General features: G+C 42.4%; 1 protein-coding gene across 1 annotated transcript in view; it reads left to right on the top strand.

Annotated features, from left to right (window-relative positions):
• fut8b (fucosyltransferase 8b (alpha (1,6) fucosyltransferase)) overlaps positions 1-23,191 on the top strand; it is a 132,235-nt gene that overhangs the window by 52,853 nt on the left and 56,191 nt on the right. The window contains exon 2 of the mRNA XM_078794538.1: positions 13,695-14,204. Within this exon, the coding sequence (XP_078650664.1) occupies positions 14,002-14,204 (203 nt within the window). The 5' untranslated portion in view covers positions 13,695-14,001. The remainder of the gene's footprint in view (positions 1-13,694; positions 14,205-23,191) is intronic.

The following is a 23,191-nucleotide window of genomic DNA, read 5'->3' on the forward strand; positions in this document are numbered from 1 at the left end:
TTTCACTCATTCATTCATTTTCTACCGCTTATCCCCACGAGAGTCGCAGGGGGTGCTGGAGCCTATCCCAGCTGTCTTTGGACGAGAGGCGGGGTACACCCTGGACTGGTGGCCAGCCAATCACAGGGCACATATAGACAAACAACCATTCACACTCACATTCATACCTATGGACAATTTGGAGTCGCTAATTAACCTAGCATGTTTTTGGAATGTGGGAGGAAACCGGAGTACCTGGAGAAAACCCCAGAAAAAAAGTGCAAACTCCACACAGAGATGCGTGGAATCAAACTTGGGTCACCTAGCTGTGTGGCCAGCGTGCCGTGCAGGACTTCGGACTTGATTATCAAAATAGATGAATAAAATGAGCTAACATTTGCAATAACCAAATGCCATTTCCAGGTTGCATCAGTGTGTGTGATTCCCAAAACGGAGAAAAATATCCTGGTCTTGACTCAAGCCTCGCAGTCCAAGCATGACGACACTGACACTGAAAGTGCCCTATACCTGGAATACACCACTTTTTGAGAAGCACTGAGTTGAGTGGTACGTTATGTCATAGATGGTTTTGTTTCAGTGGACTGTCACTGTACCACAGGGGTGAGCAAACTACGGCCCGGGGGCCACAGGCGGCCCACCAAGCCTTTGAATCCAGCCCGCTAGTTGCTTTTTTAAGTATTTCAACTTTTAACACCCCAAGTTCAATTTCACCTTTGGGCATCTCTGTGTGGAGTCTGCATGTTTTTTTTCCGGGGTTTTCTTCGGGTACTCCGGTTTCCTCCCACATTCCAAAAACATGCTAGGTTAATTGCAGACTCCAAATTGTCCATAGGTATGAATGTGAGTGTGAATGGTTGTTTGTCTATATGTACCCTGTGATTGACTGGACAATAGTCCAGGGTGTACCCCGCCTCTCGCCCGATAATATAATTGATTTTCTACCGCTTATCCTCACGAGATTTGCGGAGGGTGCTGGAGCCTATCCCAGCTGTCTTCAGGCGAAAGGCTGGGTACTCTAAAGTGAATGAACTGATGTTTTGCTTGTTTATGAATTATAAAGCTGCTTTGATGTCAGGTTATTTGTGTGCTGACACAACTGTCGCCACCGAAACGCAATCCTTATCAGGGATTCCAAACCATACCACCGCAAACCGGATTGGACGGTTTGGGTAGAAACATGACTTTAAAAAAAAAAAAAAAAACGAAAAAACATCACACCTGCATTAAATCCCAACAATGTCATGTAGTATCCGATCATTAAAGGGATCTATTTAAACACTTCCAAAAGCACACTGACTGCAAGTGAAGCAATTAAGTGGTGCAAGCTTAGCGACGTCTTTTGTAAGCACGTCCCAGTGGCTTTTTTTGGGGGTTTGAAAATGAAGCTCTAACAAAAGTCTGTAAAGATGAGCAAAGAAATGGAGATGAGAGAAAGTCGGGAATAAAGCAAAAAAAAAAAAAAAAAAAAGGCAGGAACGACAGCGGCATACCTGCAAAGGTGCCGGCAATGCTGGCAGGTGCACGGCTACAAAGGCGGCGATCTCAGCTTGTCAGTTATTTATTTCATAGTCTTCATTTATATATTTATTCATATAAAGACGTTTGCATCTTTGGGCATTTTCGTTTTCATCCTTCATTTTCATCTCTCATGCACATGTGTGAAGAAACTGGAGCGTGTGGAAGAAATTTAAAAGGACACAGTCAAAGGGGGCGTTTTTTTTTTTTTTTTTGCTTGGAAATGTCAGTTATTTAAACAGCCTTAGGGAGACGGGACTCTTATGTAAGGATTTCTTTAAAAGAATATCGTTTTCATTCAAAAGATGGATACACGGGTTATGTTTGTTTTGATCCGAATTCTACTCCTGAAAGCGAGATTTTAAGAGTGACCGTAAAAAAAATAAATGGATATTTTACTCGGCGCCGCGGGGATTTCTGAGGTCACAGAGCAAAGGCGATAAAGGTCGAAGACAAAGAGTTGAGGTAATGTAGCAGAAAGTGATGAATCGGTGGGAGCTCGGCGTTGCTGCTCTTTATAAAACTGTTTCTCTGTATTAGTCAGGACTCGGATCCCTTAGGGAACACTTTTCAACCCCCCCCCCCCCCGCTGTTTTGCTTTCTACATCTTTCTTCCAATTACTGCCTGCCCTGGCTTCCACTTTACCTACAAGACATCCTTTATTTTCCACACGATTTTTTTTTTTAACGCTGTGTCGCCCCTTTCAATATCTGTCCATTCCACCTCCTGCTTTTCCGTGTTCATCTTTGGAAAGGATGTTTTTTCTCTCAGCCGAGGTATAATGGGAGTCAAACCGTGGATCGTAAATTCTGGGATACAAAATGAGTGAGATGGGGGGAAAAGTGCTGGGCTGAGCCGTGTGTTTTATTGCAAGCTTATTGCCCAGGAGGATGCAAAGCCCAGTTTTTTTGGCGCTCTTAACTTTTGGGATTAGAAATTATAGACCGACACAGACTTATTTTTTAATCAGGTTTTGACAGAACCTGCGGAGTACCTAACCCTAATCCTAACCTGTACGTGTAGCCTCGTCAAGAACATGTCATCAGCTGTAGCAAGCTGAGCTACAGTATATCCAAAATATTGTTATGATGAACTACTGTGATCTCATATATTTTTTTGTGTAATACTGGGATAGGCTCCAGCACCCCTGCGACCCTCGTGAGGATATGCGGTAGAAAATGAATGAATGAATGTATATAAAACTACGCCTACTATGTGTCGGAACATTACACTACACTACACTACCACCACCATATTTTACTGTTGGCTTGATGTTGTTTTTCTAGAGTACGTTTATTGCAGATGTAATGGGACACAAAAGTCAAAGGTCTTGGGGATTGTTAAGACGTTTCCTGGCAAAATTGAAACCAAAAAATGTAAACAATACATATTATACACTACTGCTCAAAAGTTTGGGATCACTTGGACGTTTTTATTTTTTTTGGGCTAGTCTGAGATATGTTTTTTTTTTTGGCAGTCCTGCTATGAAGTCCAGCATCCTGAAGTCGCAGCTTCACTGTTGATACTGACACTGGTGATACTGGTGTTTGACGGGTACTATTTAGTGCAGCTACACACTCTCAGATATTTGTCTTCTTGCACAGTTGTGCAGTGTTTTTCTGTCCTTGTTAGACCCAGTTTGTACTGCTCTCTAAGGGAGTAGTTAACAACATGGTAAGAGATTTGTTGGGTTTTCTAATCATCTATTAGCCTTATAAAATGATGAACTTGGATTAGCAGCCATACCAGGAGATTGATGCAGACGACTGACAGTTGTTGATAGTAGGCCTGAATGCAAAAATGTGGTAAAAATGTTTATGAAATGGAAAACATTGTTTGTGAAATGCATGAAAATGTGTTCAAAGACATTTGCAAGTGATCCCAAACTTTTGAGTGTTAGTGTATATGGTGGTTTTCAAAGCTAGGTGTCAGACCATTACACTACACTACCACCACCATATTTTACTGTTGGCATGATGTTGTTTTTCTAGAGTACGTTTATTGCAGATGTAATGGGACACAAAAATCAAAGGTCTTGGGCATTGTCAAGACGTTTCATGGCAAAATTGAAACCAAAAAATGTAAACAATACATATTATACACTACCGCTCAAAAGTTTGGGATCACTTGGAAATGCTTTTTCTTGGCAGTCCTGCTATGAAGTCGCCTCTTCACTGTTGATACTGACACTGGTGTTTGACGGGTACTATTTAGTGCAGCTGCCAGGTGACCCGTGAGGCATCTTTGTCTTAAACTACACACGTTTTTCTGTCCTTGTTAGACCCAGTTTGTGCTGCTCTTTGAAGGGAGTAGTTAACAGCATGGTAAGAGATGTTGATAGTAGGCCTCTATGCAAAAATGTGGTAAAAATGTTTGTGAAATGGATTTTTTTTTTTTTGTGAAATGCATGAAAATGTGTTTTTCTTTGGAAAACAAATACATTTTTAAGTGATCCCAAACTTTTGAGCGGTATTGTATATAGTGGATTACCGTCTCCTACAGTATGACTGCCTTCCATTCAGTCGTCACTGGTTACTCACGTTCATATATTCATCTCTCATCTGCTTTTCTTCTCTCTTGTGTGTTCCATCACTCATTAAGCACGTCCAAGCTAGTCAGGGAAGGTTGGCGCTGGTTCTATGAGGTCATGACAGGCCCCTTCTGACGAGCCCCCCACCTCACCAGCTCATCCCCCTGCACCCCAGGCACGGAAAGGTCAGCTGTCATTGGGATTCATTCCAAAGGGGCAGAGAACAGAACTGGCAGGGAGTGTGTTTGTTTGTGTGTGTGTGTGTGTGTGTGTGTGTGTGTGATATACCTAAAGGTAGATGGATAACCCAGACCTTTTCACGCAGATAATGATGGCCAAGGTTCTTTTGTGATATTGGCTTTCCTCAAAAATGGTGTTTCTCAACAGCGCTGGCCGTAAAATAAATGATCATTTTTAAATGATGTCCCCCGCTCTATATAAATTCTCTCCGGCAGCTGCCTCAAAGCAATAGACTCCTTTTCTTCCTCGTGGCTCCGCACATACACTCACAGCATTGCAGAGCCAGTTCATCACCCTCACTGACACAGCAAATTTAAAATGCCGACCTTGACATGTCTGAGCGCCCAGATCCACATCCACTCATCAAGAGGCAGCTTTAGCTGGCAGGTGAGGCCACTGATCAGGCCCCCATTTTTTATTTGGACATAAAAAGTCATAAAAGACAAGAATGATGAGTGTATTTTCTTCTTCTTCGGTTTTTTTTTTTTTTTTTTTTTTACTGCTAATCATATGTCTCCCTGTTCTAATTAGAAACTTGTTTGCATAAACCATTACCACAAGCTGGCCCCCCACTACCAATTTGATGTGTGTTAACTTTTATGGGTCAGTGTGCGTGTGTGTGTGTGTGTGTGTCAGCATATTCTCCACAGTGATAACCTTGAAGGCTGAGTGCTTTGCTCTTATTCTCAATGCCAAACTGCAGCTACCTCGGTGGTTGGTGGACTACCACTTTTACTGGACTCGGTTCCACTTTGAGCCAGGCAGCAAAAAAAGCATGACTGGTTTTTCAAATTCAAATTCAAATTTGAGTATCCGTGTACCTGTTTCACCCCGAGTATACTCAGCTTCTCAACTTCAATCATTCATATTTTATTCCACAACACCTGGTTGGTTGCCTTTCATAATTCTGTTGCATTATTCTCCAGTCATCAGGTATATATGCTTATAGTTATAGTTGCATGCATTCTCTTTGTATGCAGGATTTTAGCAATTCATATTCACCTTCTCGTAAATTCACGTCCCTTCTTTTTGAAAATCCTACTTCCTGTGAAATATGAACCCTCCTGCATTTAAATGAATGGAGCACAATTGCATTAAACATGGCATGTCTTGATAAGGGAAGTAGCGTGGAATCATAATACTCCTTAAGCCCGACTTGATGCACCTCTGAAAATTCAGCTTAAAAAACATTTCCGCCTGTCATCGCATTCGTGCACGCGTGTTTGTGGGGGATTGTGGCGCCGTTGGTTCTTACAGATGGCGGGGACTCCCACACACGCTCATCAAATTGGACTTATTGTTGTTGGTATAGGCTTCTGTTTTTTTTTTATTATTCTCTGCCAAGGATGTTACCATTATATTTTCATTTTTGGGGCTGCACATATTTTGTGGATTTTTGCAGAAAATATGTAGAAAGGTATTGTGTCCAAACGAGTTTCCCGAGGGCCATGTACTGAAAAACGGAAGGATCAAATCAACACATGTCGATATTACTAATATTTTCCCATTTTTGCATTTTTTTTTTAATTTTCAAAATATTCAAACGCTCATCTTTAACAATATTTGTACATTATGACTTTATTCTCATAATAGTTTGAATTTGTTCCCATAATAATATAACTTACTTACAAAATTACAGCTTTATTTTTGTTTTTTTCACAATATTATGACTTCAATATAAAATAAAAATATTTTGTGTAATATTTCAACCCTGTGGTACTAAAATGATATTTGTCCTATATGAATACATTATATTAATAGTACATTAATACAATTAATAGTACATAAAATGCACATATTAATATGTACTATTAATAATTCATTTTCTTTTGGTGAATTTCATCATAATGTTTTTACTTAATTGTTATAACATTATAATTTTTCTGCAAACTTATTATTCCAAAAATTACAGTTTTTTGTTGTTAGTAATGTTGCAGCTTAAAAAATATTTTTAAATTTTATTTAGTTTTTTTTTTAGTTTTTTATTAAAACTAATAAAATAATATAAATTTTCCCGATATTACAACTTTATTTTTGTAACATTTTTAGATTACATGTTTTTTTCCCATAATATTTTGACTTTATTCCTGTAATATTACCACTTTATTTTTTTATTTCTTTATTTTTCTTTATTTTTTCAGTTTTTTCATTTCCATTTTGGCTGTTTTCTTTTGAAATGATATGTGCCGCACCTTGGGCACCCCTAGATAGTAGCTGTTCACTCCTAACAATTGTGTAGGTGACAAATACGGAATGTCTCGTCCCGGAATAGTAAATTAAAAGTTAGCTGAAAAATAAAGGTCACTTTTGCTGAGCTGTGTGCCAAACACGCTTACTCTGACGATGATTTGCAGCCACTAGTGACAACTCTGCAGTGCCCCTGTAGACGCTCATTTCTAATAGTTTCTTCTGACAAATTTGACCTTCATCATAAAAATGCAGTTCCAGCGATTTGGCTATTGGCACTGTGTCATATTTCAATCATATTTTTCATTATATTTCAGTGCCAGACACCAACTTGCAGTTTTTTTTTTTTTTTTGCATCTAACAGTTAGTTGATTTTTCCAGCGGATCTGTTTTTATGTGTTAATCTGTCACTCCCATTCATCCCTAAGGGGAAGGCTGAAAATGTGTTGTTGTGAACGAGTAGTCTGGCAAAAGAAAATAGCCGGTAAAGCTGCTTAGGGTTCATCTGTGGGCAGAATGTGGCTGGAACAGCTGCTGCTCAATTTGGATGCTTCTAAAGTACAGTGGAACCTCGGTTTTCATGATTTGTTTGACTCAAAATTTAACGTCAGATATAGTCACAGAATGGAGCAACTGCATGTCTGCATGTTCTATTTTGTGCAGGAAATGTGCTGATGAGAGCTAAAAAGGCGATTCTAAGCTGCCGCCGTCACATTCACATCACTAAAGAATGCGAGGGATGAGATATCTTGGCATATCTTTGGACCCATGGTCTGAAGAGGACCACTACAAAAGGGAAGGGAAGGGACTATCAATCTGGAGCTGTCTATCTTCTGGTCAGGGGGCTGCAGGCGGACATTAGAAGAGATCGGATGCTGGGCCTTATTTTCAATACATTTTGTAAGCCTCCATTTGGGGCGTGTGTCTTATTCGTTCTCATAATTAGGGATGTGAAATTTATTGAATTGAATCCGCTTGTGACGTCTATTTGGTTGCAGAACTTCATGCTCTGTCACCTTTCTGCTCCGTTCTCCTTGAAGCATTGAAGCGTTCAGGTGCATTTGTAAATGTGAGTGTTTTTCATTTTTATTCATATACCCTCCACTACAATAGGTGTACCTCCTGGGGGGGTGCGTACCATGCTTTGGGAACATAAGTTGTATGGTAACCGGGGGCAAATGTACTTGAACAGAGACAAACCTTTTGTTGTGTCAAATTTTGACCTGAATCCAAAAAATACAGTAACTAAGGCGTACGCCACAAAGAGCTAGTGTGCTGTGTGCACGCCATGTTCCTCCCATTTTTGTCTTTTGTACTTTTTGTGCTCACATCAAAGTGAAATGGGTGGTCTTAAATTGTATTCATTATAATCTTAAAAGTGGGGTGAACCACACTTTGGGAACATATGTTGAATGATAACCAGGGGCAAATGTACTTGAACCGAGGCAAACCTTTTGTTTGTAAAATTTTGACCTATAATCTTAAATGTGGGTGGTTAGCACACAGACCTCACAGCTAGGAGACCAGGGTTCAATTCCACCCTCGGCCATCTCTGTGTGGAGTTTGCATGTTCTCCCCGTGCATGCGTGGGTTTTCTCCGGGTACTCCGGTTTCCTCCCACATTCCAAAAACATGCTAGGTTAATTAGCGACTCCAAATTGTCCATAGGTATGAATGTGAGTGTGAATGGTTGTTTGTCTATATGTGCCCTGTGATTGGCTGGCCAACAGTCCAGGGTGTACCCCGCCTCTCGCCTGAAGACGGCTGGGATAGGCTCCAGCACCACCCGCGACCATCGCAAAGGTAAGCGGTCGAAGATGAATGAATGAATGAAAGTCCTATGTCACAACAGATATTCCCCTTACGAGTGTAAAGGTGACTATAGGGGTGTTATTTCTTATCTAGAGGGCTCTAATAATGTTAACGGTATTTACAAGTTCGGGAACATGTTTTCTATGCTCCAGCTATGAAAATATTTCATTCATGAAAATTAAATTAGTTTCTCACCTCAGTAACCGGGGCTGCATGGCGGACGAGTGGTTAGCACGCATGTCTCACAGCTAGGAGACCAGGATTCAATTCCACCCTCGGCCATCTCTGTGTGGACTTTGTACTTTCTCTCCGTGTGAGCATTTTCTCCGGGTACTCCGGTTTCCTCCCACATTGCAAAAACATGCTAGGTTAATTAGCGACTCCAAATTGTCCATAGGTATGAATGTGAGTGTGAATGGTTGTTTGTCTATATGTGCCCTGTGATTGGCTGGCAACCAGTTGGCTAAGTAGTAGTGGTAGAAAATGTATGAATAATCTTAAAAGTGTTATATCGGAGCAGGCTTTCAACTTATACTGTATATCCCCTTTATTTCCCTGTACACTCCAAGAGGGTTGCCCCTAGCAACACATATGAATACATTCCGTCACATTGACATACATGAGAAGCGAAACATATATTCATGCAAGAGATAGAGCTCCCGTGGCTGAGCTGGAGCAGTCATGTTAGTGTAATAGGAGCCGTCCTCAGCTGAGCTCCATGCATAATTCAACGATGGACCTCATCTCGCCACTTATTGCCTGCAAACCCAACGGCGGGGTGATAGATGACCTCTGTTGCGGGCTGACTCACATCGAAGATTCACAAGCGGGACTGAATACAGGTCATCTCTGCTGACCCCGAGGCCTTTTGCATGTTGCAGTTGCGGCACAGTCCATACACCACAAATGTCCGTCACCGCCCACGCGGCAAGGTGAAGGACGTTTAGGTGCTTGTTGTTTTTGAAGTACAAGGCTAGATTGACTCGTAAATTTGGCGGTAACATTTACAATTGAGATGTATGTTATTCCGGAGTCATAATAAAGTGATGATAACACAAAACTGAAGCATTCCCGAAGCTAATGTGCTGCAATGTTTCCACACATTTATAACAAGAGATCAATACTGGCAGTACCGCCATCATGAAAACAATAACATGTCCTCTTAAAATAAATTATACCTGCTTGCTTCATCCTGGAACGCTTTTAAAGGGAATTATGTCTTCAATCTGTAATTTTTGCTGATGGCTATGGATAGTCGGTGTCGATTGAAGTGCACATTACTTTGAAGAGAAATGCATCACTAAGTTAACTTCCAAGTACAAGTAGAACAGCGTTATCTTAATATTTCCTCCTAGCCCACTTGGCAGCGGTGGCCTGCCTCATCCAGCCGTTTTTTGTATTTAGCCGTCTTAGCGTTCTGAACATAAACCTCATTACGGCTTTCAAACACAGCGAAAAGCCTGCCTTTTGTAAAGACCCCGCTTGTGTATTAGTTTCTGGAGTGCGACCCATTCGCAGTTCTTATTTTCCATAATAAAACTCAGCTCAGGGCGGCACGGTGGACGAGTGGTTAGTGCACAGACCTCACAGCTAGGAGACCAGGGTTCAATTCCACCCTCGGCCATCTCTGTGTGGAGTTTGCATGTTCTCCCCGTGCATTTTTTGTGTGAAAAGGGTCTTTTTTGTATTCATTATAATCTTAAAAGTGGGGTGCACGGTGGTCGAGTGGTTAGCACGCAGACCTCACAGCTAGGAGACCAGGGTTCAGTTCCACCCTCGGCCATCTCTGTGTGGAGTTTGCATGTTCTCCCCGTGCATTTTTTGTGTGAAAAGGGTCTTTTTTGTATTCATTGTAATCTTAAAAGTGGGGTGCACGGCGGTCGAGTGGTTAGCACGCAGACCTCACAACTAGGAGACCAGGGTTCAATTCCACCCTCGGCCATCTCTGTGTGGAGTTCTCCCCGTGCATGTGTGGGTTTTCTCTGGGTACTACGGTTTGGGAACATAGATTGTATGATAACTAAGTAAATATGAAAATGTACTTGAACCGAGGCAAACCTTTTTGTTGTGTAAAATTTTGACTTAAATTAAAAAAAAAAATAATACAGTACCTGGGGCGTACGCCACAAAGAGCTAGTGTGCTGTGTGCACGCCATGTTCCTGCCATTTTTGTGTCTTTTACTTTTTTGTGTGAAATGGGTCTTTTTTGTATTCATTATAATCTTAAAAGTGGGGTGCACAGTGGTCAAGTGGTTAGTGCACAGACCTCACAGCTAGGAGACCAGGGTTCAATTCCACCCTCGGCCATCTCTGTGTGGAGTTTGCATGTTCTCCTCGTGCATGTGTGGGTTTTCTCCGGGTACTCCGGTTTGGGAACATAGATTGTATGATAACCAGGGGCAAATGTACTTGAACCGAGGCAAACCTTTTGTTGTGTAAAATTTTGACTTAAATTTAAATAAAAATACAGTACCTGGGGCGTACGCCACAAAGAGCTAGTGTGCTGTGTGCACGCCATGTTCCTCCCATTTTTGTGTCTTGTACTTTTTTGTGTGAAATGGGTCTTTTTTGTATTCATTATAATCTTAAAAGTGGGGTGCACGGCGGACGAGTGATTAGCACGCAGACCTCACAGCTAGGAGACCAGGGTTCAATGCCACCCTCGGCCATCTCTGTGTGGAGTTTGCATGTTCTCCCCGTGCATGCGTGGGTTTTCTCCGGGTACTCCGGTTTCCTCCCACATTCCAAAAACATGCTAGGTTAATTAGCGACTCCACATTGTCCATAGGTATGAATTTGAGTGTGAATGGTTGTTTGTCTATATGTGCCCTGTGATTGGCTGGCGACCATTCCAGGGTGTACCCCGCCTCATGCCCGAAGACAGCTGGGATAGGCTCCAGCACCCCTGCGACCCTCATGAGGAAAATAAATGAAAGGATAAATTAAACTAAACTAAAATAAAGTAAAATAAACTAAAATAAAATAAAAACAGGTGAGTATGTAGAGTTGAGGTACTGTGTAGTGGCAAAGCATCACATGACACTCAAAAATGTCAATCAGACAAAGCAACATAAGAAGCGTTGCCAATTCCGTACTGGTCGGAGTGCGGAGGCCCGGTTAAAAGCTGCAGATTGACACCCAAACGGGAATAATACGCCACAACCAAACATGATGTCAGAGACCCATCTGGACGCTGGTCAGCCTCAAAGCAGCCTTTTCTTCTCATGCCATCATTATGTGTTTTGTGTTTGGGAACACAAGTAATAGTGATGGAGGACAAACATCACAACCAGGCACTGAGCCCCACTGAGCGGAAACACCCAAACGTTTGTCACACTCAATATATCCATTGGATAAGGTCAAGTGTTCCTTGACCTACATAGCTGGGAAACCTAATTTTAGCCACTAAGATGTGCAAGAATACCTTCCTGATTCACCATTTATGTTTAACATACCAACCAATGTGTTGCTATGGCAAACAAGACGAGCTCCCGTCAACCTACTTCCCCGTCGCCAGGCCAATCCCGTTAGGAGCACTTTCCTATCCGTGTTGAACTCTCACAGACAGACGCACAAGAGACTATACGACGTTGTCAATCAACGCCACCCCGTCGCCGCCACCGCCTGCTTAAAGTCAAAGATGCTCGGTATTATTCCAGATTGCTGCAGTACACACTGTGAGATGATAGTATGCACACTGGAGCACCGTGCACACACATATCTGCCAGTCTTTATCTCGTCTCACGACAGGACCCCGGTTTGCCTGGCAAGGCTTTGTCACGGGAGATGACAGGGAAGGTTGTTTCACAAAACCCGGCAGGCGTCCATTCCCGTCTCCCCCCCTGCTGCTCGGGGATGAAGGAAAGTGATGAGCAGGGATTTTTGTTTTCATTCCCTGTGTTTCATTGAGCTCGTCGTATCACCTTGACAGTGGTACATTCTGTCACGACTCCGCCGATGACATTGCCTGGAAAATGGGAAAATGTCTGTAAAGATAAATGTTTGACTTAGTTCCAGATCGGATCAAACTTCAATAGCCACGTATACATGGACCCAAATATTCCGATTGCTTTCGGTTTATTTGCTCAAATGGAAAGAATGTAACCTTTGTATACACCTCATTCCGAAAGAAAAGTGCCATTCCGAATAAACATATAATGGGATTCCCAGGGGTGGAATATTCCTTTCCCCAATCCGATTGAGGTATCTTGTAGTTGTCAGACTGCGTTCTTCTTCGTGGTGTTTTGCTTCTTCTGTTGTTTATTGGCGGTTGGCAAGCAGCTTTCGTGTGCATTAGCGCCATCTGTGGAACCGAATCTAAACCCTTCTATACGCCATTCACAAGTCCAGTTTTATTAAAAAAGATATGCCTTATTCCCTCAGTGGGGAAAAAAGAAAATACATATCTATATAAAACATGTGCCGAGCTTAATTATAAAATATTAGCAAGATTGAACTTAATCTTTTCCTGTTCCCGGGTGCGTTCTTTCAGCGAATGCTGAGATATGACGTAACACGCAGCTCCAGACGTTCTTCCATTAAAAAAAAAGAAAAATGGAGGCGAGCAATCGGCACTGGACTGCTGCGGAAAGTTTGTTTTTGATTCAAACTAAATTCCAAGACTGGATGAAGGAAAAACTGGCAATACGGAGTTATTCCAACAAGTGAAAGAAAAACTGGAGGAAGTTGGTGTTTACGCTTTACTGGGCATGCCCCATTGACTATTCTGGTTGATTATAGCGACGATTGGAATATTCCTTTCCATGTATACCATTGCTTTCGGAAAGGTCATTCGGAAAGAGAAAAACCTTTCATGTAAACGTGGCTAGTGAAACCTCTAAAATGGAACACTCCATTCCTGCATTGGACAAATTCCAAATGATTTTATCAGGGCATGCCCACTGCACTGTGATTGGTCTTAAGTGCTTCTTAACTATGAACCACATAAGGATTATTTGTTTTTGATTCAAACTAAATTCCAAGATGGGATGAACGAAAAACTGGCAATACGGAGTTATTCCGACAAGTGAATGAAAAACTCGAGGAAGTCTGTATCACATGATGTTGATGTTTACGTCTTACTGGGCATGCCCCATTGACTATTCTGGTTGATTATAGCGCCGCATGTAGACACATGATCGGAATATTTCTTTCCATGGATACCATTGCTTTCGAAAAAGGTCATTCGGAAAGAGAAAAACTCCTCATGTAAACATGGCTACTGATATGTGAGTAAATACAGGAAGTGGGTAGCAGGCGTCTTCTGGTTTGATTTCCAGTCGTGACCAGTCGGTGGCAACTGAGCAGCAACCGTCTCGTGTTTTGTTTCTTTCTGCATCAAAAGGCTTATGAAATATTTGCCAAAGCTGAACTGACATCTGAACCGTTGTCTCTTGTGTGTCTCTGCAGGGATCATCTTCAGTCAAAAAATTCCAGACGGACCTGAGGAAATCTGTGAGGTGCGTTTGGAACGCCTGGCCAACGCTGAGCTGGGTGGAGTCAGACGTCGGTCAGACATTTTTAGCATGTTTAGCCATGCTGTAACACATCGAGGATAAATACTCTCATTTAGCATCCCTGCAAATATGCCAGTGCTAATGTGGGCGCTGCGTCAATTGTGGTGACAGGGCACTAGTGGACCATCAGGCGGAAGGCCAGTAGGTCGTTGAGTGTTCAAGCACATTGGGAGGACATTTCAGGTAGGCGTGGTGACACCATGCGGCCCTGGGCGGGTTCATGGCGTTGGATCACCCTGGTGCTGCTAGCCTGGGGGACGCTCCTTTTCTACATCGGTGGCCATTTGGTGAGGGACAGCGAGCACCCGGAGCGCTCCAGCCGGGAGCTGTCGAAGATCCTGGCCAAGCTGGAGCGGCTCAAGCAACAGAATGAAGACCTGAGGCGCATGGCTGAGTCGCTCAGGTAAGACGAAAATGAAAGTGAAAGTTTACACTGATAGGGAATCGGTTTCATTATTCAGGTATTCAGGTAAGGTGGCGTAGTGTGACAGAAAATAATTGGCAACCACTGCTCTGTACTGGACCAGAGTTCAATCCCACCCTCAACCATCTCTGTGTGGAGTTTGCATGTTCTCCCCGTATAATATAATATAATATATAACATAATATAAAATATTTGTTGAATATATAATTTGGACTAGGTTGCACGGTGGTCGAGTGGTTAGCGCGCAGGCCTCACAGCTAGGAGACCTGAGTTCAATTCCACCCCACCCTTCTCCCCGTGCATGTGTGGGTTTTCTCCGGGTACTCCGGTTTCCTCCCACATTCCAAAAACATGCTAGGTTAATTAGCGACTCCAAATTGTCCATAGGTATGAATGTGAGTGTGAATGGTTGTTTGTCTATATGTGCCCTGTGATTGGCTGACCACCAGTCCAGGGTGTACCCCGGCTGGGATGGGCTCCAGCACCCCCACGACCCTCATGAGGATAAATGGTACAAATGAAGGAATGTTTACTCTTAAGGTGACTATAGGGGTGTTATTTCATGTCTAGAGGACTCTAATAGTGTTAACAGCCATATTTAGAAAGTCGTAACCAGGTTTTCTATGCTCTCACCATGAAAATATACACATTTATGAATAAGGAATCCCACTTTACGGGAATAATTTATGTGCCCTGTGATTGGCTGGCCACCAGTCCAGGGTGTACCCCACCTCTTGCCCGAAGACAGCTGGGATAGGCTCCAGCACCCCCGCGACCCTCGTGAGGAAAAAGCGGTACAAAATGAATGAATGAATGAATGAATGAAGGAAATATTTTCATAGCTAGAACATAGAAAACGTTCCCGAACTTAATACCATTAACATTATTAGAGCCCTCTAGATAAGAAATAACACCCCTATAGTCACCTTTACACTCGTAACGGGAATATCTATTGTAGCCTAGGACTTTCATTCATTCATTTTCTACCGCTTATCCTCACGAGGATTGCGGGGGGTGCTGGAGACTATCCCAGCTGTCTTCAGGCGAGAGTTGGGGTACACCCTGGACTGGTGGCCAGCCAATCACAGGGCACATATAGACAAACAACCATTAACACGGAGAAAACTCACACATGCACGGGGGAGAACATGCAAACTCCACACAGAGATGGCCGAGGGTGTTATTGAACCCAGGTCTCCGAGCTGTGAGGCCTGTGTGCTAACCACTTGACCCCAGTACAGTACTGTACATAGAAAATAGTTATAAGGTTCAATTATTAACACACATTGTGTGGAGGTGCCTGTTTATAGTACAATTCTACACATACACATGACTGTTTATGACCATTTATTACTGGTTGAAAACTATAAAAATGCAGTACTTCTGATTGGATGGGTTACAGTCCCAATAAGAGAGATGGAATGAAGGACAAATGCACGTTTTAAATGAAGTCGAAATATGTGGAAAAATGTACCAGAATGTGGAAATAGTCGTTATATTGATTTTGAAGCTTATCTTGTCCATCATTTGAGTCAAGCTAATGAGCAAACTCAAACGCAAACCGCAGTGGTATTTCATTACATGTGGAATTTTTTTTGTTTCTTCCAAAAACATTTTTGGTGCATTGCATCATTCATCCAACATTTCAATTAAAAACAATCTCAAGCCCCCGGGGTAGCTTAATCAGTCATTCTGCAAATGCCCATGTGCGGCGATGTTATGATGATGATGATTTTTTCTTTCTTTTCCTGAATTTGATCAACCTCTGATTGCATCAGCATATTTTGCAGAGTAGCAAATAAATGTTGCAGTAAAGTTTCATCAAAAGCCAATCGGCGTACGCTTTTTGACAGACAGATAGATAGATGGACAGTCACACTCTGCAGATTTTATTGTGACTTTATTATATTTTGGCAGACAAAAGTGTTGTTGTTTAAGGCCATTAACCGCACAGCATCTTTCTCACATTGGAGATCAGCGTAATGGAGAGACAGATGGTTCTCCTCCTACCCTTGTACGCTGACAGTGTTTCTCTTTAACACATTAACAATAGGTCCGGGCTTGGGGGGGGTGAAGAGAGGGGTGCTGCATCTATGAATGTGCATGCATGAGAAACGAGCGCAGCGGCGTATCCTGATATGCGCCACGTTCACAGGGAGCCTGAGCTTCAGATGTTGCCATTGCTGCTTCTCTGTGATATTCCGATTCACTTTGATGTCGGGGCCTTCATCAGTGTTCCCAAACACCAAAATACACACACATGCGTTGCCTCAGACAGCTGGTCCCTGATTGAATCTATTGCTTTTTGTAACTATTCAAAATTGGCCTCCCCAACAAAGGTTGGATTGATGGCATTAGAAGAAAAGGCTGCTTTGAGGCTGACCGGCGTCCAGATGGGTCTCTGACATCATGTTCGGTTGTGGCGTATTATTCCCGTTTGGGTGTCAATCTGCAGCTTTTAACCGGGCCTCCGCACTCCGACCAGTACGGAATTGGCAACGCTTCTTATGTTGATTTGTCTGATTGACATGTGTCAAGTGTCATGTGATGCTCTGCCGCTACACAGTACCTCAACTCCACATACTCACCTGTTTTATTTTATTTTATTTTATTTTATTTTATTTTATTTTATTTTATTTTATTTTATTTTATTTTATTTTATTGTATTTTATTTTATTTTATTTTATTTTATTTTATTTTATTTTATTTCATTCATTTTCTACCGCTTTTCCTCACAAGGGTCGCGGGGGTGCTGGAGCCTATCCCAGCTGTCTTCAGGCAAGAGGCGGGGTACACCCTGGACTGGTCACCAGCCAATCACAGGGCACATATAGACAAACAACCATTCACACTCACATTCATACCTATGAACAATTTGGAGTCGCTAATTAACCTAGCATGTTTTTGGAATGTGGGAGGAAACCGGAATACCCGGAGAAAACCCATGCATGCACGGGGAGAACATGCAAACTCCACACAGAGATGGCTGAGGGTGGAATTGAACCCTGGTCTCCCAGCTGTGAGGTCTGCATGCTAACCACTCGAACACCGTGCCACCTTGGTTGGACCTATTATGCAAATTTTGTATTGAGTTGTGGACTCATCGAGAGAAGCTACACACAATAACCCGCACAAAAAAATTTTTGGAGGTTCCAGAATCTGCACCTTTTCTATTTTATTTTATTTTATTTTATTTTATTTTATTTTATTTTATTTTATTTTATTTTATTTTATTTTATTTTATTTTATTTTATTTTATTTTATTTTATTTTATTTTTTACTTTTTACCTTAAAATAACCACTTATCATGTGGATGTTGGCTAAGGAAATTAGGCTAATTTTATTGAAGAGGAGACTGAGGGCAACAAGAAAATGCATTGCTGCTGAGTGGAGAGTATTGCCCATGATACACAGTATGATGTATGAGTATGATACCCTAACTTTAATTCTAACCCTAGCCACAGTACTAGGATAAGATTAGCCTTTTAGCTGTGTTACTCCAGCTTCCTTCTACATCCCAATGTTTGGCTTGTCGGAGAATCGTCCATGCTTCCATTAGGTGTGGACGTAAGTGTGAATAATTGCCTGTCTATACGTGACCTGTAGTTGATTAGTGATCAGTCCAGGCTGTATTTCAACGCCTGGGAAAGGTTTAAACTCACTCGGTATCCTAATGAGAACAAGGGGTATAGAAAATCGATGGATGGATTTTGCACTCGCATATCCTCAACTTGACATATTAATTAGCTACTTGTTAGCACCTGGTTTTGCTAACAAAGATATAAAAACTCCACCAGAACATCACCCTGTTGCATCTCTTGTTGTTAAATACTCCGGTTTCCTCCCACATTCCAAAAACATGCTAGGTTAATTGCAGACTCCAAATTATCCATAGGTATGAATGCGAGTGGGAATGGTTGCAGCCTGTCCCATTCCCACTTCAGGCTGGACTGGTCTCCAGCCAATCCCATTGCTTCCCAAATGTCTGGTGAGGTTTTGCTGGGATAACGCATCTTGGTCTTAATAGAATCAACAAAAGTGTGCTAAAACTGTGGTGGGATTAGTTCCTGTCGGGATATTTTGGGACATTTAGTTTGATCCAAGAGCCAAAAGTTATTGGTATTTCTCTTTGCTAACAAAGATATAAAAACTCCACCAGCACATCATCCTGGTGCATCTCTTGTCGTTAAATCGCCCTCTTAATACTGTACATATGATCTGCGATTGACTGATAACCGGCTGCACGTAGGTGAAGTGGTTAGCGCGCAGCTCTCACAGCTAGGAGACCAGGGTTCAATTCCACCCTCGGAGAGTGGAGTGTGGAGTTTGCATGTTCTCCCCGTGCATGCAAACTTTTTCAGTGCTTTGGTTCCGATTTTCTACAATAAAAGCTCTGATAAAACATTCCACTGTTCTCAAATATCTTACTTTTTATTTTTCTGCACAAAATAAGATGAAAAATAAATAAACAAATCAAGAATAAAGAAAATCAATCAGTAATAAATAAATATAATAATAATAATAAAACGACAAATAATAAAAACTTAAGAAACCACATATAGTTGGTGGGTAGACAAATTATTTTTTTCAGATTAAAATGAACAAAGCATTATTAGAGCCCTGTAGACATGACAAAACACGACTATAGTCACATTTATACTCTTTTTATTTACAACATATTGCGCAACTGCAGGGTCTTGAGACACATGCTAACTCGCAAACTAGAGAGCTAGCGACCTAAACGGTAGCCTTCAAGTTATTTCCTTTAAACTTAAATAGCCAAAAACTTACCACTTCCACACGGATAGGGAGGATAACTATTAACAGTTATTTAACCTTTAACATGAACATTAATCAAACGTAATAATTTTTTCTGGGTACATGATACCATACAGCATCCATATCAAACTTGCGCGGGCCACACTAACATTAAACTTTTATATCAAGGCAAGGGCCTCAAACTAGTGTCCTAGTGTTTGAGACCCCTGCTCCTGAGGATAAGCAGTTGAAAATGAATGAATGAATGAATGAATGACTGGTAACTTGTCCAGGGTCTACCTCAGTCGAAGTACCAGCACCTCATCCTGGTGCGTCTCCATAGCACCAACCCTCTCCCCACCTTCCCCCTCCTCCTCGTCTGCATCCCTTCACCAACAAAGTGCTGACGGTGTCATGGCGCCCGGCCAGACTCCCGCCTGCGGGACCTTTGTCACGGACCCACTGACTTGGTAGAAACTCACTAGCTTGCTGATTGACTAGCTCAACCCACGCCTGACCCAATTCACTGCTTGCAATGTCCTGCAGGTTTTGGACTGGGAACATGAAGTGTCAAGAAGTGGAGACACTTTAAAAGCTTTCCCTTGACTTTATATATTAATTTCATCTTTGTAAAAGCAGCCATAACATTTACATTAATTGCGTGGGCTCACACCTTTTTGTGTGGATTTATTTGGATTTATTTCATGTAATGAATAATAGAGCAATATGGCGTCCAGCTATTACGCAAGATACTCATAAGGGGTCGTGTTTACTTGATCTCATTAGCTTGTGTGGATTATTGATTTTCTCAGTAGCACAAAAAGCCTGCAGGTTCTTACTTATTTACGCTCTTCAATTAATTCTTCCACTTGTGGTTATGACGTATCAATTTTACATAAATCATCAATATGAAAAAAAAAAAAAAAAACGCAAAGGAAAATTGGAATTAACCAGTCAATATTTCAAATTAGTACCACCCGACTGGCCTGTGGTTATTCAAGCCATTAGGGAGCGTGAGGCACAGCGCCAACCTCCCAATGAGCCAATAGCATTAATGAGAGGTGAGGAGCAGGTCGAGCTTCTCAATCTGTCTGGCTCCGCCTCCTCTCTGTGCAGCTGTCACTCACCTCAGTCTAGAAGCCGCAGTGTGACACTTGCCGGCCCGGTGGTGAGAGCGAAGGGGTGGTATTGACAGCCGGGTGGAGCGATGAGCGCCTGATTGATGGGATGCAAGGAATACAGGACGCTATGTTGCCGGATGTTCAATATGACCAAATGATCATATCTCTTTCTGTGTTCTTCTCAGCTTTTTTTTTGGAAGGTGTATTTGTGATCCTGGGTGCCCCCCCCGCTGGCTAATTGTAGGACGGTGTGGTAATTAAGGATCAACAATAGTCGGGCTATTATTACGAGCTAAACAAACCAAGCTAGTGAATGCAGAGCACAGTGCTGAACTCTGTTATTTTGGCATCGTAACAGCTTGCTCACTGGGCTAATTGTACCGTGCACCACACACTTCCCTCCTTTGGCACAATTGGAAGAGGCGGGACCGGGCACGGCATGATTCCATGGACATGTATGCCAGTCAGAGAATGACTGTAATGCGATAGCTTCGGCTTTTTGAAGTGAATGAACAGTCTTTTTTTTTTTTTTCTTAAAGCTGCATGCACATCATTGGACAAAATGTGTTGTGCAGTATGTGTCAAGACAGAGGAGCTGGCTCTTTTTATGTAGCCGGGCCTAAAACCCGAGTTCAATTCCACCCTGTGTGGAGTTTGCATGTTCTCCCCGTGCATGCGTGGGTTTTCTCCGGGTACTCCGGTTTCCTCCCACATTCCAAAAACATGCTAGGTTAATTAGCGACTCCAAATTGTCCATAGGTATGAATGTGAGTGTGAATGGTTGTTTGTCTATATGTGCCCTGTGATTGGCTGGCCACCAGTCCAGGGTGTACCCCGCCCTTCACCGGAAGACAGCTGGGATAGGCTCCAGCACCCCCTGCAACCATCGTGAGGATAAGCGGTAGAAAATGAATGAATTAATGAAAGTCCTTGGTCACAACAGATATTCCTCTTACGAGTGTAAAGGTGACTATAGGGGTGTTATTTTTTGTCTAGAGTGCTCTAATAATATTAATGGTATTTACAAGTTCGGGAACATGTTTTCTATGCTCCAGCTATGAAAATATTTCATTCATGAAAATTAGTGGTTAGCACGCAGACCTCACAGCTAGGAGACCAGGGTTCAATTCCACCCTCGGCCATCTCTGTGTGGAGTTTGCATGTTCTCCCCGTGCATGCGTGGGTTTTCTCCAGGTACTCCGGTTTCCTCCCACATTCCAAAAACATGCTAAGTTAATTGGCGACTCCAAATTATCCATAGGTATGAATGTGAGTGGGAATGGTTGGAGCCTATCCCATTTGATTTCAGGCGAGAGGCGGGGTTCACCCTGGACTGGTCTCCAGCCAATCGCAGGTTTTCCAGAAACATTTGCTTCCCAAATGCGTGGTGAGGTTTTGCTAGGATAACTCATCTGGTCTTAATAGAATCAACAAAGGCGTGCTAAAACTGTGGTGGGATTAGTTCCTGTCGGGATATGTTGGGACATTTTCTTTGATCCAAGAGCCAAAAGTTATTGGTATTTCTTTTTTTTTAGGAACTAAATGGTGGCCTGTGGTCCTTTTTTGTCTGAAGTCCTGAGGCTCCAATTACATTATCCGAATCAATCACATGACAAACTATTTTCTGGTTCTGTGGTTGTTGCGTCTTTTGTTTTCCTGCGTTTGCTTTTTAGTTTATGGATATTTTGTACTGTTTCAAGTTCACTCTCAATTTTATCTGTGGGTAAAAAAAATGCTGAGAGGAGCCTGCACCATGTGTTCATCTGTCTGCATTAGGCTTTCTTCTAGTCTTCCATCTCACAGTAGGATGAAAAGTTCGTAAATCAAAATAGTAGTAAGTATGTGAACAGCTGTGGACGTAGTAGATGAAATAAAATGGGCTGGGCAGTGATCCAATTAGATGGGTTCAGCACGCAGACAGATTTCGATTAATGACCTCAACTATATTTAGACCCGCTGTTCCCATGATGGAAATAAAAGGTCCTAGTTCCCATAGAAGGTTCTAGTGCTGGAAATGTACCATTCATTCATTCATTCATTTTCTACCGCTTTTTCCTCACAAGGGTCGCGGGGGTGCTGGAGCCTATCCCAGCTGTCTTCGAGCGAGAGGCGGGGTACACCCTGGACTGGTGGCCAGCCAATCACAGGGCACATATAGACAAACAACCATTCACACTCACATTCATACCTATGGACAATTTGGAGTCGCTAATTAACCTAGCATGTTTTTGGAATGTGGGAGGAAACCGGAGTACCCGGAGAAAACCCACGCATGCACGGGGAGAACATACAAACTCTACACAGAGATGGCCGAGGGTGGAATCGAACCCTGGTCCTCCTACGCGCTAACCACTCAACCGCTGTGCCGCCCATTTACCATTCATATTTCGGCAAATATTCTCTAAGGACAGATAATACTACAAAAAAAAAACTTGTATACCAATTAGAGTGGTTGTCTCCCAACGGAAAGGTTGCTGGTTCAATCCTACTGTGACTATGTCGATATTGAATTTACCATAGCCACACATGCTGCTACTCGAAACAAATATTCCACTTCTCCAATATGCGTAGCTGACAGATATTGGACACCTGATACTCAAATCCGGAGAGATGTTTGGCCGCTCCATCGCCATCAGTTGTGCGTTTGGGCTCGTTATCGTGTTGTAAATCTGCCATAAGGCCTGGTTTTCGATGGCGAGGGATCACGTTCTTCTGCAGAATATCACAGTGCATGTTGGTATTCATGTGTTCACCTCCATGTACCGTAGCACACATTCAGCCCCAGGCCATGATGCTTGACTCGTAGCCAGACCGTTTTCTTGCTACTCACTTTGTGTGGCCAAGTATTTAGGATTTATGGCGGCGTGTCGAGTCACTTCCAGTGGACGGTAAATATTTACTATCGCTATGTGTGCTATTCATGTCCTCACTTTGGTGAGACAATGTGTTTTGAGTCATCGAATACATTGGCCAGTTTGGTTTACCATAGGCGAGTTTATGGCGACTAAAAAATTTACTGTGTTGATGATAGATCGGTGGATGAGATATTAAAACATGTAATGTTCACAGGCCTCACGTTTTTAACGT

The sequence above is a fragment of the Doryrhamphus excisus genome, linkage group LG11 (genome assembly GCF_037039965.1).
Source record: "Doryrhamphus excisus strain RoL-2023G ecotype Guam linkage group LG11, RoL_Dexc_Guam_v1.1, whole genome shotgun sequence".
NCBI classification, from domain to species: Eukaryota; Metazoa; Chordata; class Actinopteri; order Syngnathiformes; family Syngnathidae; genus Doryrhamphus; species Doryrhamphus excisus.